The sequence below is a fragment of the Pyxicephalus adspersus genome, chromosome 4 (assembly GCF_032062135.1).
Source record: "Pyxicephalus adspersus chromosome 4, UCB_Pads_2.0, whole genome shotgun sequence".
NCBI lineage: Eukaryota > Metazoa > Chordata > Amphibia > Anura > Pyxicephalidae > Pyxicephalus > Pyxicephalus adspersus.
In genome coordinates, this window is record NC_092861.1 from 99573937 (window position 1) to 99592293 (window position 18357).

General features: G+C 39.0%; 1 protein-coding gene across 1 annotated transcript in view; it reads left to right on the forward strand.

Moving 5' to 3' along the window:
* Positions 1 to 18357, forward strand: part of ARHGEF33 (Rho guanine nucleotide exchange factor 33) — a 311282-nt gene that overhangs the window by 117031 nt on the left and 175894 nt on the right. The window contains exon 5 of the mRNA XM_072410237.1: positions 13046 to 13158. Coding sequence (XP_072266338.1) covers positions 13046 to 13158 — 113 coding nt within the window. The remainder of the gene's footprint in view (positions 1 to 13045; positions 13159 to 18357) is intronic.

The window sequence follows — 18357 nt, forward strand, 5'->3', positions numbered from 1 at the left end:
AACTCTATCTAAGAATACATAGAACGGAGCTGCAAGAGCAATCGCTCTTGCCGTGCTGTTATTTTACTATGTATTCTTAGATAGAGTTTCTCTATCTAGGAATACAGAGCAATACAGGTGTCCCCATTCATCACCTGTAATTTCTGGACATTGTAGTGGAACTGCAGAGGACTGCAGTTGTTTCCCACGTGACGTCACAGTGGAAAAACTGAACTGCAGATGACCTCTGCAGTTCTACTACTATCTCTGGGCACTACAAGGGATGTCCCAATTCATCCCCTTTAGTGCCCTGTATTCTTAGATAGAGAAACTCTATCTAGGAATACATAGTAAAATCACAGCACGGCAACAGCGATTGCTGTTTCAGCGCTGTTCTATGTATTCTTAGATAGAGTTTCACTATCTAAGAATACACAGCACTACAGGGGATGAATGGAGACTTGTCCCCATTCGTCACTTGTAGTGCCCTGTATTCTTAGGTAGAGAAACTCTATCTAGGAATATGTAGTAGAAGCACAGCACAGCACGGCAACTGCGATTGCTGTTGCAGCGCTGCACTATGTATTCTTAGATGGAGTCACATTATCACATTCGGATGGAATTCCACTTAGTCAGCTTCGATTCGCTCATCTCTATATATAACCGTGTTGATAAATAAATATATATATATATATATATATATATATATATTCCTATATATTTTAGAGGAAAAGTACAGCAAACATATGCTATATTTCATTGAGTAAAGTTTTTTTGAGTTTACATAGTTATATAGTTAGGTTGAAAAAAGTCCCTCAAGTTCAACCATTAGGGAAATAAACATATCCCAGGTAAAAACCCTATAGACATAGTTGATCCAGAGGAAGGCAAAAAAACCCTGGTACAATTTGCTACAACAGGGGAAAAAAATTCCCTCCTGATCCCATTAGACAAGCGGATATTCCCTCGGTCCACAATATCACTTGTCTTTATTTTAAAACACATTTAATACACAGTTAAATTATGTGCTTTTAGAAAGGCATCCCACTTTTTCTTAAAGCAATCTATAGATCATTTCCTGAAGGAACCTATTCCACATTTTCACAGACCTTACAGTGAAGAATCCCTTTCTTATCTGGAGATTATAATTTTTTTCCTCCAGACGCAAAGACTGCCCCTTGTTCTTTGTAATGACCTTACAATGAATAATTGAGAAGATAGTTCTTTATATGGACCATTTATATAGTTATATATGGTGATCATATACCCCTTAAATGTCTCTTTTCAAGAGAGAATATTTTTGGTTCAGCTAATCTCTCCTTAGAGCTCCCCTATTCCTTTTATTAGTTTAGTTGCTCTCTCTGCACTCTCTCCAACTCCACAATATCCTTTTTGTGAAGTGGTGCCCGAAGCTGGACTGCATGTAACAGGGGAAGGAATATGTCTCAATCTCTGCAGTCTAGTTCTCTTTTATTATAAGAAAGTACTTTGCTAGCTTTAGATATTGCAGCTTGGCATTGCATGCTATTAGGTCTATGATTTACCAAAACCCTCAGATCCTTTTCCATTCCTCCGCCAAATATATTCCACCTAGACAGTATGAAGCATGCATGCTGTTAGCACCCAACTGCGTAACTTTACATTTATCAATAATAAATGTAATTTGCTATTTAGCTGCCCAACCAAACAGTACATCCAGGTCTGCTTGTAGATTATAGATATCCTGTATTGACTTAATTTGATTACATAGTTTGGTGTCATCTGCAAACACAGAAATGGTACTTTTTTTATAAAATATTTTTATTAGTTTTTTAAAGGAAAAATTATAGTAACAACATTGTAACAGAAAATAATTAATTGTACCCCAAATAGTAGTAATAAAGAAAATAGACCTATAGACCAGTGGTGGTGAAACTATGGCACGCGTGACGTTTCTGTGGGCATGCACTCCCCAACCTTGCTGTACCATTATTGGCTGTACTATTGTCCTTCTGCCAGCCCATGCTATCTGCGAAATCTGTATTCTCTGTGAGTCATCAGTTAACCCTCAGAATATCAGGGTGTGGGGAGGAGAGGCAGCTGATGTGTATTAAAGCTAATGTGTCTTGATCTAGAATGAAAAAGGTGAAAGTACAGAGGGAGAGAGTAAAGTGAGGGAGGGGGTAGGCAGATACAGTGGGGGATTTTGTTTTGCTCTGTCCTAGTTATGGGAAGTACTAAGCTGAAGAACAGGCTACCTTACCTGCAGTTGTATTTGTGATAGATTTTTGTCCACTTAAGGGAAATGCCTGTTGAGTGTAATAGCTCTTTGTAAATCTGTGAAGGATTAGTGGAGACTTTTTATATATAGTTAATTGAAGAACTGCAGAAGAACCGAATTTTAAACAAATCATTTGAACTTTAAACAATTATTAGCAGCTTTGTTATAAAGCAGCAGTCTAGTGTGTTCTGTGGGTATTGTAAAACTTTAGAAGAAAACAAAACAATATTCTTAACCTCCTGAGCGTTACACTGAGGTCTAGATTTCTGTACCAAAAGTGATCCACTGTTTTTCATGAAATTTTTTTTTTAAATTGTAGACCTGTAACTTACAGAAATATGTCCGAACAGGGGTTCTAGTAGATATTATGAATATAAAAAATGTTTGAAACACACAATCATTTAAAAAAAAAAATTACTTTTAATAAAATTAAAGGAAAAACAAAAAAATCAGCTTAAACATGACTACATAAACAAAGCTTGAAGCCATGGCAGGGGGGGTCAGGCAGGCGGTGATGTCCAGGTCCAGGCAGAGGTCAGGGCAGGCGGCAGGCAGAGATGTCGGAGTCCAGGCAGAGGTCAAAGCAGACAGCAAATGGTCAAAATTAGGCGAAGATCAGCAAAGGTAAGATAAGACACAGTGTTACACACTAGCCATCCAGGGAATAAGTGGCAATTTTTAAAACTTTGATTCTGTATTTATTGGGGTTTGTTTTGAATTATTTTGTATTGATTGGATACGGGAGTTTGTATCCAATCCAATACAAAATAAGAATTTGAATTTCCAAGTTATTTACTTTTATTTTATTTATTTTTTTATTTTTTTGTATTGGATTGGATACAGGAGTTTGTATTCAATCCAATACAAAATGAGCGTTTGAATTTACCAGTTATGTACTTTGTATTAATTTTATATTATTTTGTATTGGATTGGATACGCAAGTTTGTATCCAATCAAATACAAAATATAAATTTGAATTTCCAAGTTATTTACTTTTATTTTATTTTTTTTTTTTTTTTTGTATTGGATTGGATACGGGAGTTTGTATCCAATCCAATACAAAATGACAGTTTGAATTTACCAATTACACACTTTGTATTTATTTGAATTATTTTGTATTGGATTCAATACAGGAGTTTGTATTTAATCCAATACAAAATGAATGAATGAGTTTCTATTTGAATTTCCCGCACACGCGCCGACATCATCACGCACGCAGGGAGGAGCCGTCCGGTTTTTTTTTTCTCCGCCGGACGGCTTCTCCCTTCAGAGATCATCCGGCGCTGGAACGAGAAGGACGTGGGACAATCAGCGGGACCAGGTAAGAAGCCGTCCGGCATCTTGTGTTCCGTTGGCCGGCATCTTGTGTTCCGTTGGCCGGCATCTTGTGTTCCGCCGGCCAGGCGGCGGAACACAAGATGCCGGGCGGCGGAACACAAGATGCCGGCCGGCATCTTACCGGTCCTGCTGGCACCCGACGCTGGAGAAGGAGATCGACGGACGACGCTGGACGGAGGACGACGCTGGAATACGAAAACGACGCTGGATGAGCACAGGGGGACCAGGTAAGTAAGGATGGGAAAAATCTCGGGGTTAACCATCCTAGCCATTTTTTTTTGCCCGAACGAAGGTCGGGCTTAACGGCTAGGTGGTTAACCCAATTTGCCCCCAGTATAATTGCCAACAGATCATGTGTCCGTCTACTATATATACTACTTTATAATTAGAGACCCATCCTGGAACCCCCCCCCCCCTTTGTTTCTTCCCTTTGTTTTTTGCCTTTTATTTCTCCCTGGTTTATCCCCTTGTTTGGAAATTACTGTTAATTGTTTTATTGAACTGTTTTGAGCAAAAAGTGTATCTTCTGCACTATATGTGTAGGAAAGAATGTGAAAGTTCCTATAATAAGTTTATCATATTGGCAGAAAAAGCCATAAGGGAACTGATAATATGCACTATTATGCAATGTTGTCACATATATGCACTATGTGGGGGCAACATTTTATAAGTTTATTTTTATTTACATGGGTGTATTTCCATTATATTTCATTTGTAGTTTGTTAATCTTAAAACAAAATGAAGATCTACAGAAACAAAAAAAAAATCACCCCCTGCATATTTTTAAAGGGCTTGTCACATTGGTGTGTTGTGTTTCTTCTAGAAAACACAATGAATAGCACTTATGTTGTTATGCTGGGTTGCTATTCTTTGTTAATGCCCCCTCCAAAGAAATCTTTGAAATGTGATACTGGGAACCCTGTAACTGTGTCTGTCCAAATTGCTGTCCACAGTGCTTTAAAAAAAATATTATTATTGTGTGCAATGTGTTGCATTGCTATGCAATTGGCATGCGCTTAGTAAAACTCCCTGCATTCCTGTAATAAGAGTGAGCACTTAAGCTTTACTCTGGGCTGTTTTTGATCTATCCAGTGAAGTCCTCACTTGCCCTGATTAGACTGAAAGTAAATTTAAATATTTAAAGTGTATACCCAGGCAATATATTTTTTTATATACACCCAAAAATGAGTACAGCAAAAAAAGCAAAAACAAAAAGTGGACGATCATTCCAAGAGGCTTGGACAGAGTCATTTGGAGTGATTGAACGCAATGGTAAAACGTTATGTATTTTGTGTAATGAAAGTGTTGTGTGTTGCACATCAAGTGTCAGAGGGCAATTTTTGACAACAACCACAAAAGTGTTGTCAAACTGGGGATATTATCAAAACGTTCATGATGTCTGGGAGCAATTCTCTTTGTCATGCTTGGTTGAAATTAGGCTGTTTATAAATGAACAAAGGTAGGAATATCCACAGCTCACTGATATGGCCTGGCTTACCAACCTCATGATTTTTTTTACAGATTTTACACTACACTTCAATGTACTGAATTTTAGTGAATTTTAGTGAACAGATTATTACAGTTCTGTAAAATGTGGACAACCCAGATAAATTCAAATTTGAAGAAATTGATCTTTCCTTCTTTACAGTGGTTGGATTTAGGAAATCTGGAAATGGAGCTATTGAAATTTCAAGAAAGCTCTATCTGGAAAAATAAATTCTATGACCTGCGTGAAACACTTCTGAAAATGTTCTGAAAATGAAATCCTTAAAGTGTGGAATTTTCTGCCAAATAATTTTAAGTCAATAAAAGCACTTGGGATTGCTTTCCTTACTTTGTTTAGATCATTTTATGGATTATATCACATCTGACACCAGAAATAGAAAGATAATAACAGATGACTTGAGTGCTGCATGTGTTGCTCTCAAACTTACAAAGTATAAGCCAAGGTTAGACAAATTACAGTGGGAAACACATTTTTTGTTGAGTTAGATCTTACACTTGTTTTTTACTGATTTTTGGGTGGTGAATTCAGAAATTACCCCAGTTTTTTTCTATCACATCCAGTTTTTACGATACAGGGTACCCTCCATTTTTGTTAAAAAACACATTTTTCATACAATGAAAAAATAATGAAGTCATAACTTGAATGTACTGTTTATTTAAACTTCTTTTGTTCAAACAAATGATTTATTGTTACTCAATGACATTTTGTGTACAGTAAAACATTTGAAAGGTAATCGGGTAACCGGTTAAGGTAAAAATTTACGCTTATAGCTTTTCCTGGAGTGTTCAGTGTTAGGACAATTCTGCTGAAAGCTCTAACAACAGCCATCATATGTACATCCCATCTACCCTGATACCATCCTTCCATGACCTTCAAATCTTGGTGCAATCTTCTACCTAGCTCATCACTGACGGCACTATGGTTTTCCAGGAAGTTAGAAAGATGGCTATGCAGAAAATGCACCTTGAATTGCAACCAAGCATTTTGTAGCTCTCCAAGAGTTTCTGGACAATTTCTGTGTAATTATTTGCTTGTGTGTTTCCAAGAAAGTCCTTGACAATGGCTTTGAATGATAACCAAGCATTCTTTTTGACTTCTGATATTGTCCTGATGAAATGTTCATCTTTGATGACCTGCCGAATCTGAGGACGATCAAACACCCCGGCTTTTATTTTTTCATATGACAGACTAAGAAATGCCTAAATGAGGTACTTGAAACGGTATCTCCTCAGTTGGCAAAGCTTTACCGAACTGCTTCATCAGACCCAGTTTCATGTGCAGAGACGAAAATATAATATTCTTTCTATCAACAAGTGGCTCATGTAGAATGTTTGGAACACCTGGTTTTAGGCAGCTCTTGAAGGCCAATTCCTTTCCACCCAATGCCTCTCACGAACTCTGCTGTCCCACATGCACAGATAACAGGGATACTTGGTGTATCCGCATTGCTGACCAACACATGTGACCAACACATGTGACCCTATTGTGTTGGTGATATTGTAACAACTCAATGACTCTCTTTATGCATATTTATCACAAAGAGAAACTGAATGGCCTAACTGGGACTGAATTGGGACTGACCCAAATATATTGCCATTGTGAAGGAGGACATACTTGAAGCTATTGATGAACAGTTGCCATTCAGTTGAGTTAAATATTGGAATTCCCAATTCCTCCAAGAAACCAGGTAAGTTATGGCAATACACAAAACCACTGTCAGTTCTAAAGTACTGCAGAAATGCAATTTCTCTGGTTCAAAAGTACAATACCTTCATTCTTTTTTCAAGTAAGTTTTTCTCACGCAGTCTTGATGCTAGGAGTTCTGAAGCCTTCTTCAATAGTTCCAAATCACGAGCCAAATTACTCAACTCATGCTGTTCAAAGTCCTTATGAGTCATCTTCATCATTGTTGTCACCTAGTTTATCACCATAATCATGTTCTTCAAGAGAGGGAAGTGTAACGAAAACCAGCACTTGGATTTCATCTGAATGAGCCACTAGCCATATAGCTGATGGTAGACTAGGATACTTTTCACTATACAAAAGTAACAGTCACTGAAATGATCTCCTGGCTCTCACCAAACCATAGGTATACCAAATGGAATCCTATTATGTGTTCCCTTTGCCCACATCCGTAAACCCTCGACACACTGTTTGCAGACTGATCTTGATCACCAAGTTTAACTTTGAAATATGCCAAATAGGCTTGCTTTATAAGTGTGCGGATGTTCGCCCTTTGACTGGGAATGGTGAAACTGCCAGAGACATAAAATGAATCAGGGTTGTTTAGGCACTTACGACGAGAAACAGCAGAGACAGACATGATCTGAATGAAAGGAAATATCCACAGTTACTAACCCCAAGACATCTTTTAGGGGGCCTACATGCTGAGATCTGATCTTTTGGCTATTAATATATTTACAAAATTTGGGGGGGGTTCCTTACTTTCTTTTGCAATCTGTCCTTCATTTTGAAGTTTTGCATATTTTTTTCCTTTTTATATCCTTTTTAAATCCTTTGTTATATTAATTATAATTTTCAAATAATGAAGGCATTCCCTCATTTTTTCATTTTTGAAATGCCCTTTTATTATTTTTTATGGCTTTTACACAGTATATATTTCTGCTATATTTCTAATTTACCACCAATAATAATGGGTCAACAACAGAACTCCTGATGAAGCAGACCAGATCTGCGAAACACATAGAGCATTTAGATCCTTGAATCATCTTCTGATTTTTTTTTTATGTCCAAAATTGGACGACTGTAATAATCTTTTGGAATAATATATGCTTTAGCAAGCATCCTACATAGCAGGTTTTATGTGTCTAGTGCCTCTTTAGGCCCCAATATATGTTTTTAAATGTGGATATGCATATAAGATGTTTATGATAAATACTACTTGGTTAATAAAATACTTGCTTTTATTATTACAATTGAGTTGCTTTGGTACCCTAAAAATCCCCCTTTACCCATTTATCCAATTTGGGTTCTTTACTTGAATGGGTAAATTAAAGCTTCCACTTCAGTTGTTAATTTTGGATGCAGGTACCCTACTATGGATTAATAACTAAGGGGTTCTCTATTCCTCTTTTCTTATTGATTACCCATTGAAATATATTTTGCCATGTCTTAGTGTAGAACAGACTTGAAACGTTCCCTTCTCTGTTCTGTGTTCTTTGAGGATAATATTCCCTCCCAGTCCAAGTCATGGAGAGCTGCCCCTAATAAGAGAAAATTTACTCTCCTAAAATGTAATGTTCTTATCATTCCTGTTTTTGCTTACTGTTTACAACTTACATTAAATGAAGTGATAAAGTAATCATAACTAACTGTGTATTATGCATCCCCATATGCAGCTCATCCCAAAATGTTTTAACCTCATCACATGCTCCATCAACGATTTCTTCTTTTACATTTACTTTCAGATCACCTCCTTTTCATTTTACTGTCTTTTCAAAAGAGTATAGCCAGGAATGTTAACAGCACAAACATGCGAAGAACAAGGCCAGGATTCAGCAATTCCAACCACGTCATAATGCTCCTCATTCATAAAGGCTTCCAACTCTCCTATATTGTTTGCCAGACTTCCAGCATTGGTGAACAGACTTGTTAAACCTATTCTGCATTTACCCAGCAGTGTTTGTCAAATCCTTTTGTTTTTAGTAAAATTAGTAATGCACACAAATGTTTGTGTGTAACATAGGAAACTCCTTATATTTATCCATACCTCTCAACCCAACTATCTTCAATCCATCTTCCATTGGTGACTGACCCCTGCCTGACCTTTATGCCACTCTGTCCTAGTTTCAATTATTCTCCACTATTCCCATAAATCTTTTCCCCAGCACAGCAGACCATTTAGGTGCAAAATTTATACATATAGGTTGTACCCCAATGAAAAGTCAGTCCAGTGCTCTAAGAACCCAAACCCTTCCCTTTGTACTCTAGGACTTGAATTTAACTGTCTAAGCTCCCACTGTCTTTCCAGGCAAAGACAATTTTCCAGAGAATAAAACATAGGATGTCCTTCCCCTAAAACCCTGGCACAAGGGAGACAGCAAACCATTTGGTTAAAGGTGACAAACTATTTTATCAGTCCCCCTGATGATAGAATCCTCAATTACAACCAATGCCTTCCTGAATTGCTTTTCCCACCCCTACTTGTAGACCCTCTAAAAGGTTCAACTCCTGTTTTTTTTAACTTCACTTATTTCAGAGCCACTTTGTCCACCAGCCAAAAGTGAGCAACTTTGCATAGTAGGGTTAAGCCACACTCACTATTTTCATTTTCTTTAAGATTTTTAGTTAACTTAAGATGCAAAATATCTAATGCCAGAGTCTTCTTCATGTGGTTTTGTTAAAGATAAAATTTAGGATATAATTAATAAATATGCAATCAGGCAGCTCTTTAATTGGAAACCTAGGATTTTGAGTCAGGGTGGCCAATTAACACAGTCATTCTTGAAGTCTTGAACCCAGGAGAGAGTGACTTATTAAAATATACAGGCTGTTCATATAGCAATATCCCCTTATAAGGAACATATCACTTAGCTTAGTTTCTCTACTGGTTTCAGCCATTCAATCAAGTGCAAGAAAAATCTCATTCAGTGTGTACATGAAGTGCTGAACCTTCATTAAGTAATTTTTCCATTCAAAGAAAAAATTCCTTATGCATTAAGTGTAGCTAACTGTCCATTTGTTAATGCAGTAATATTTTCCCAATTAATTGGATAAATGCCAAAGCCTTTATCGTCCACAAATTGGACTAAACTTAATAAACCGGAAGGAAAAGGGGAAAGATAGGCTTTTTTTTGATGGCACAAAGAAAGTAATAACGTAAAAAATCAATCACAATTTTTATTAGTATACAAAAAAATCTATAAAACAGTTTATAAAGATAAAACAAAGCTATAGGGTAGCAAAGGTGTCAATTATCCACACTGTACAACTGACTAAAAAATCACAAACTTGCATATAAGTAAAGAGTCAAAAAGCTGGGTCTCTTCCCGACTCGTTTCGCCCAAATGGGCTTCCACGGGGGATAATGCAGACCCTAAAACTGCAATAATGACTGGTTTGAGTGACATTACAAGGAATAAAAGGTATACATATATCATATTAGTGTACATAGTGTACACGTGTGTTCAGGAAATTGCTAGAGGTAAAGAGATATGTACTAACTTTAGTACAGTATTGGAATTGTGCCAATTCAATCATAAAAGTATGTCAATAATTGGTCAAGATGGATGTGCCAATTAGGGATGAGCGAGCGAGTTTTTAAAACCGTTTTTAAGACCGAAATTGTAAGTGAGAATGGCCGGCTTAAATTCGCTGACCGAGCTTGAATTTCCCAAACATAATTTTTTTTCCAAAAAAAAAAGATTCCGGGCTGTATTCATTGATCAGCTCAATGTGCAATCCCCAGCACAAGAGGCTAAAGGGGAACAAGACACATTCAAAACCTTAAGTGCTCTCTGATTAGCTGAGGAAAAACTCAGATTAATTAACCTTCAGTGCAGGGGATCGTACTGATTTCCTCGATCTTCCGATGGTTTCACGAAATCGGTTCACCGAAATTTCGCAGACCCACCGTAAGTTCGAGGAAATTTTTGCAAGAATGTCAGAGGCATTCTCGCTCATCCCTACTTGCCGAAATTGTAAGCAAGAACAGCCTGTGTAAATTCGCCAGTCGAGATCAAATTTTAATTCATTTTTTTTTTAATTAAAAAAAAATAGGCAGACTGTTCTGATCAATGAATGCAGCCACGGCTGCATTCTTTGATCAGCTCAGTGTGCGATTCCTGGCACTGGAGGTTAAATGGGGACAAGTCTCCCTATTCAAAACTTCTAGTGCTCTCTGATTGGCTGAGGAAAGATTTCCCCTGAGAATCCACTGCAATCCCAGGGCACTAGAGGTTAATTAACCTCTAGTGCCCGGGGATAGCAGACAATGATTTCCTGGAACTTCTGATGGGTCCGCTAAATAGGTTCACCGAAATTTTGCGGACCCATCGGAAGTCCGAGGCAATTTTCGCATGAATGCCAAAGGCATTGTGGCTCATCCCTAGTCCCACACTTGAAGTATATAGATATAGATATATAGGAGACTCACTGATTCTTATGCAATATTGTGATGGATCTGATGAGTAAAATGATAGAATAGGAACAATATTGGGTATAATAGCAGAAGGAGGAGTAATCTCATTTAAGTAAGTGGGAGTACTTACAAATTTCTTGTGGGTGTGATTAATTAAAGTTCATATTTTCTTAGACCTGTGACAGTGACTGTAAAAAAATAAATAATTAAATTGGTTGTTAGTCATGAATGTAAATTAAAAATGGATGCAATATATAAAGCAGCCACTAGATGGCTCGTACATAACTCTTCAACCCCACTTATACATATATTGTATGATTACATATAAATATATAAACTTAAACTATTTCTTAAATTGTAGAGACTATACTTATACAGGTGGTTCTACCACACTACCCTTTTATAGATATAGTTAGACAATATCTCATATAGGATCATATAGGAGGTTTGCTTTATTTTCCTTTCATTATTAAGCCACATTTTGAACTATGTAAATGTGATAATTATTCCTATTTTATGTATATTTTGTAACTTGATTTCAATCTACTATGTATATATGATCTATGTATATAGTACAGTCTTCTAAAAGACAGATTTATTTATATATACTTCACTAAATTAATATACTATTGGTGTCACTTTCTAATAACTCTACTATCTGAATGAAATTGGATGGAACATATGATTTCTGTACTGTTTAACATGGCAGTGTATTAAACCTTTACATTTATGTTTGTAAATTTAGATCACCTGAACCCCTTATGTATATGTAGAGAACTTTTTGTTGACCTATCACTACTCCTGAGGAACCCACTATGGCAAAATGGGGTACCACGGTTGATACGAATAGGTTCATACCTGCTTAACCGTTTCATGGTGATGTATAGTTGTTTAATGTCAGTTGAAATCTGTATAGCACCTTAGTAGGCCTAAATAAAACCATATCATATAATCATAATATCATCATAATATCACAAGAAACTATTGTGACATACAGGGAAAAGGTTAAAATTTCCTTTTGTAACTTTGTGTGAAAATTGACAAAATCCTGTATAGATCATAAGAAACTATTATGACATACGGGAAAAAGGATATCATTTTCTTTCATAATTTTGTATGAAACTTGTACTACCTATTCTATTTTCAATATTTGTGCCTAAAACTCTATCTTTCTCTGTCTTTTATTCAAATACCTATATAAACCAGGGTTAGGCACAATTAAAATATTAAGCTAAAAATCAAAGATATGCACCACACACTACTCTATTGAAAATAGATTGAACGTAAAGTAAAGGAAAATAAAACAACCACCAGCTCATAGGGTCATGTACTGTTGTGTCACAGCCTAAAACAACTACAGTTTATCATTTATGGTCCCCTCCTGGCATCCCAGTGTAATGTAAACATATCTTACTCCCAATTCTAGTCTTTTTACCTTTCAAATATGTTAGCCCACAGAACAATTAAAACAGAACTTTTGTTAGATCACTATGAAAATTATTTGTAAATAGATCTCATAGTGTTTAAAGATTTGTAATTTTTAAAAATACTTCAAACATAAAAAACGTTTCAATATTTGTTGCCCAGCTTTCATTTTTATTATCCAGCTTCCTTTCTTAGCCAGTGATCAGGAACAGAATGTCGCTGATTAAAGTTTACAGATAATTTCAAATATATCTGAAACTCTCTGTATGCAAAAATATTAATTTCCAAATATTATCAGTGTGGTTATGCTTTGAACACAGAAAGTGATGTAAAATGTATGCTGTAGTTGGATCATATTTATCCTTTAGGTTTTAACTTGCAGTTACCTTTTAATACTATTTGTGAGAAGTTTTTTAGTAACTTTTGTTCTTTCTAGAAGAATTCAGAAAGAAGAAAATGCAACACAAGCCCAGAAATCTAGCCATTCTGAGTCCATGATGGCTAATCAAAATTATACCAACCTAGTGCAAACTTTACCCTGTGAAAAAGGTACAGTTATGCTTATGGTGTTTTAGTATCTCTGAATATGTAAAGTACTTGCTATGTGAAATCATAAGTTATTTCCTTGCACATGTCCTTATGTCCTTGATTCTTGAGTATTTCTCTATAATTTCATGCTAAAATGTTTTTTTTCTATGCATCTTAATCTTGCTACTGTTAACGTCCTTTTGCTGGTTTTTGTTAGTCTAAAGAGATATAAATTATTTTACTGCAATATAATCAGTAAAACTTCATGGCTAATGATAGATCGAATAGGGATCTCTATAAGGGCTATTTTAGGACTGATTTTGCTGATACATATGAGAAGTGTTAGGAGACACTTTTCGGGCTGACAATCCCAGGCGGTGTCCCACTGCAGTAGAGTGCTCTTGGCCTATTCTCTCAGGCATTTGCAGCAGTAGACGAGTTCTAGCAATGAGTGCTCTGCGGCTTGAAGCATCTTTGTTTCACTTTAGCTGTGTCTCTTCTCTAGGCATCCCCTGCACTGAGACTGCAAAGCTGAGGGGAATTTTGAGCTGTGCTGCAGTTGATTAGCAGAATGGTTCCTGAGTACTCCCATGCTGCCACTTGCTGCTGGGACTTTATAGCCTCTCTGCTCCCAGTCCCCAGTGCCTGTTGTAGTGTTATGCTGGGCAAATCTGCTGGAGAGATTCACGTGTGATTTTTTTGTTGCTGCCACTGCCTGTTGCTGTACCTCTGCCTGTGACCCCGACTCTGCTTGTGCCTACTTCCTCTGTACCTTGTTTAGCGGACTGATCCCCTGTGTATGTTGGTGCCTTGAACCAACGGGTGCCTTGAACCAAGTAACCATGCTGAAGATTCAACGACAAGACTCTGCTCCTGCTGTGGCAGCTGCCACTACTGCAGAACTGTCAGGGTTTCTACCAACAGGGACAGGAGGGAGAACAGCACTGGCAGCGTACACTATAAAGCCAAAAATCATGGATGCCTTAAGTGCATTTATTAGAAGTGAAAGCATACAAAACACAGCAAACAGTGAATAGTGGAACAATCCATAAACATACAGTGACAACTATTTACAAATATATACAAGAGGCCTCAATATCAAGGACAAGGGCTAGGGCAAGATTGCAAAAAGCAAGTGGCCAGAGCACCAGCAAGGATTTGAGTACAAGATTCCAGGTCTAAAGCTAGGGCAATGAGAGATTGGTAAAGACAGAATAAATAGGCCTGCTAATTATGAGCCACAGGTGTTGCCAAACTAGGATGTGAATCTTCAGTAAGCCACCTGCTGGTTGCCTGTAGAAATACATGCAAGGCATGCCTAACCATAGTGCCACCAGCAAGCAACATAAGGAGCTGCAGGGATCCTGACAATGCCATTGCCAGAGATGTTTTCCGGGAAGCACCACAAGTTTGAAAACTTTATGCATTCCTGTAAACTATTTTTCTGGCTGTGACCACTCCCATCTGGCACGGTGACTCTGACTCAGATTTGGCCTAGTCATGTTTTTTCTCCAAAGGGACTACTAGACATGGGCTTTTACCTTAACACAAGGGAACCCAGCCCTCTCCTCTGTGAACAAACAATTTTATCAAAGCCATGGGAATCCTGTATGTGGACCCAGACCTGGCTCCTACAGCAGAAGCAAAATTATGTAGTTTCTGACAAGGTCACAGACGGGCAGAGGAATATGCTGTGGAGTTTCATTGCTGGGCTTTCATTTCCCAATGGAATGATCCTGCACTTAAAAGTCAATTTCATTGGAGTCTGTCTGATGCCATCAAGGAAGTCTTTGCTAACTATCCAGTTCCAGAGACTCTGGATGAAACGATCTTGTTAGCCATTAGAATTGATCACAGACTTTGGGAGTGCTGTTTGCAGAGACTTTCTGCACCAGCTGTGTTCTCAAGGCCTCTAACTGTCCCTGAACCTAGTCCACCTCCCCCTCTGGCCAAGGAGCCTGTACAATTGGGCTCTTCAAGGCTGTCAGCCACAGAGAGGTTGAGGCGAAAAACTAAAGGGCTCTGTTTGTACTGTGGGAAATCCGACCACTTTGTGCTGTCCTGCTTATGGTAGAAGTAGGGAAATTTTAGCGCCTAAAGGGGCCCAGGGAAACCACCCTAGGTGAGCAGGTATTTCCTTTAAAGTCTGATTGCATTTAGTTACCTGTGGAGATTTCCTGGGGATCCTCAGTGGAGCATTGACAGGCCTTTTCTAAATAGCGGAGCTGCTGGCAATTCAATGGATGAGGCTTTGGCACGCTCTCTGGGAATTCCCATTGTTAATCCTCCTGAGTCTTAATGTGTGTTAGAAAAAGAGGATTCTCCTTTGCAGCAGGATAAACCTATAACAGTTATCCCTGAGATTCTGGTGAAGGTGGATGCCGTCCACTCTGAAATGGTCAAGTTTTTCCTGCTAAATATTCCTTCTTCACCTGTAATTTTGGGACCACCATAGTTGCACAGACATAATCCTGTAGTTGACTGGGAATCTAGGCAGATTAATAAATGAGGAGATACGTGTGTAAAAAAATGTTTGATAGACTCATTACCTCTCCATGTTGCTGGTACATCTCTAGAGAAGCTGCCCAACTCCATATTCAGCCTTTTCTCATGTATTGTCTCCTCAGGCCACTAATGTCCTTCAACCTCACTGGCTTTATGACTGTCTAATAGATTTGCTGCCAGGTACAATGCCGGTCTGAGGACATTTCTACAATCTCACAGGCCCTGAAAATTTAGCCATGAAAGCCTATATTAAGGAAACTGAAAAAGGCTTTATCCTCCCTTCTACATCCCCTGCTGGGGCTGACTTCTTTTTTGTTTGGGAAAAAAGCTGGAAGCCTAAGGCCAAGTATAGACTACAGAGGGTTAAAACAAGGTTACAGGTACCCGTTACTTTGTATCGAAGACTTGTTTGACCAGGTTGGAGATGCAAAAAATTTTACCAAAATAGACCTGAGGGGAGCCTACAACCTCCTCAGAATAAGGCAGGAGGATGAGTGGAAGACTTGATTTATTACCAGGGATGGGAATTATGAGTACCTGGTTATTAGGGATGAGCAAGAAGGCCTCTGACAGTCTCACAAAAATTTCCTCGATCTTTCAATGGGTTCGCAAATTCCATTAAAGTCAATGGGCTGACTTTAAACATTAATAGCAAAGCCCCTATACATGTTAGAACCACCAAATTCGCTAGGTATGTGTGGAAGAACAGTGACAACAGTAAAAATACAAATGTTCCAAAAGACCTTGTGGTTTTCCAGAAAATGGCAGGCAAAGTGACAGCAGAAAAAAAGAATTTTTGCGTGATGGACAGCATCCAGAAGACAGCATAAACATTAGGACATTGAGAAAGGGTGAACTCAACCCACAAGCAACAGTCTCTGCTGTCAAAACAGCAGAAGAATGCATTGCTATTTAATGTACGCACCTCTATTTAATTTATATAGCTGCATAATTTGTTTACGCTATATAACTCCTGTTATTAATAATAATAATTGCTAGCTGGCATCATGACCTGGATGACATGTGTTAGTAATGCCACCCATAAAGTTGTGGACAAGTAGCGCAGTGACATTAGGAAAAAGACAGAGTGTGGGTCAGCAAGAGTAGTAGCAGTGTGTGGCCTCTGGTCAGCTATCCACAGAGAGACTACATTGGTAAGTGTCATGGAGAACTGGGTGTAGTGCATCGTCAATGCCACTCAGAAGTGTGTAATACAATTTTTGTAAATGGAGTACTGACAGGGGGCAGTAGCAGCAGGAGACAGTGGGTCCTGAGATGGACCATGGACCACATTGGTAACTGGCATCTAGAGCTGGGTGTAGTGGATCGTCAATGCCACCCAGAAGTGTACAATTTTAGTGAATGAAGTACTGGCAGGAGGAGGCGGTGGGCCCTGAGAAGGAGCGGGGACCACATTGGTAACTGGTATCTAGAGCTGGGTGTAGTGCATCATCTATGCCACCCAGAAGAGTACAATTTTAGTGAATGGAGTACCAACAGTCAGCAGCAGCAACAGCAGGAGGAGGAGGCAGTTGGCCCGGAGACGGAGCGGGGACCGCATTGGTAACTGGCATCTAGCGCTGGGTGTATTGCATAGTCCATGCCACCCAGAAGTGTACAATTTTAGTGAATGGAGTACTGACAGGCATCAGCAGCAAGAGCAGGAGGAGGAGGCAGTAGGCCATGAGACGGAGCGTGGACCGCATTGGTAACTGGCATCTAGAGCTTGGTGTAGTGCATCATCAATGCCATCCAGAAGTGTCCAATTTTAGTGAACAGAGAACTGACAGGCGGCAGCAGCAGCAGAAGGAGGCAGTGGGCTCTGAGATGGAGCGGAGACCGCATTGGTAACTGGCATCTAGAGCTGGGTGTAGTGCATCGTCAATGCCACCCAGAAGTGTACAGTTTTAGAGAAAGGAGTACTGACAGGTGGCAGCAGCAACAGCAGGAGGAGGAGGAGGCGGTGGGCCCTGAGATGGAGCGGAGAACGCATTGGTAACTTGCATCTAGTGCTGGGTGTAGTATGTTGACAATCCCACCCACCCAGAAGTGTGTAATACAATTTTAGTGAATGGATTACTGACAGGCGGCAGCAGCAACATCAGGAGGAGGAGGCGGTGGACCCTGAGAAGGAGCAGGGACCGCATTGGTATCTGGCATCTAGAGCTGAGTATAGTACATTGACAATGCCACCCACCCTGAAGTGTTTATTACAATTTTAGTGAATGGAGTACTGACAGGCAGCAGCAGCAACAGCAGGAGGAGGAGGCGGTGGACGCTGAGAAGGAGCGGGGACCGCATTGATAACTGGCATCTAGAGCTGGGTGTAATCCATCGTCGCCACCCAGAAGTGTGTAATACAAATATCTGAAATTTTTGAAGAGCGGTAAACGGTAGGAAGGTAAACGATATTGCTAGTTTGCATCATGAAGTTGATGACATGAATGCCAACCCTCAATCTTACAATACTTAGCGGAAAAATTAGGAAAAGGCAATGGTACCTATCAGTGTGACAGTACTGGGGGGGTTTAATTGGCAGTTTGTCGGCCTCCCGGAAGCAGCATAAATGTAAAGTAGATTGCTAGCTGGCACAATGGCAAGCATGACATTCAAAAATTCAACCGAGGCAGGCTCAGCTGACAGGGTGTTGGTGATAGGCAGCCACAGACTCAGCAAAGTAGCAATGTTGGTTCACAGAGGCATCTTGGTTGGCCA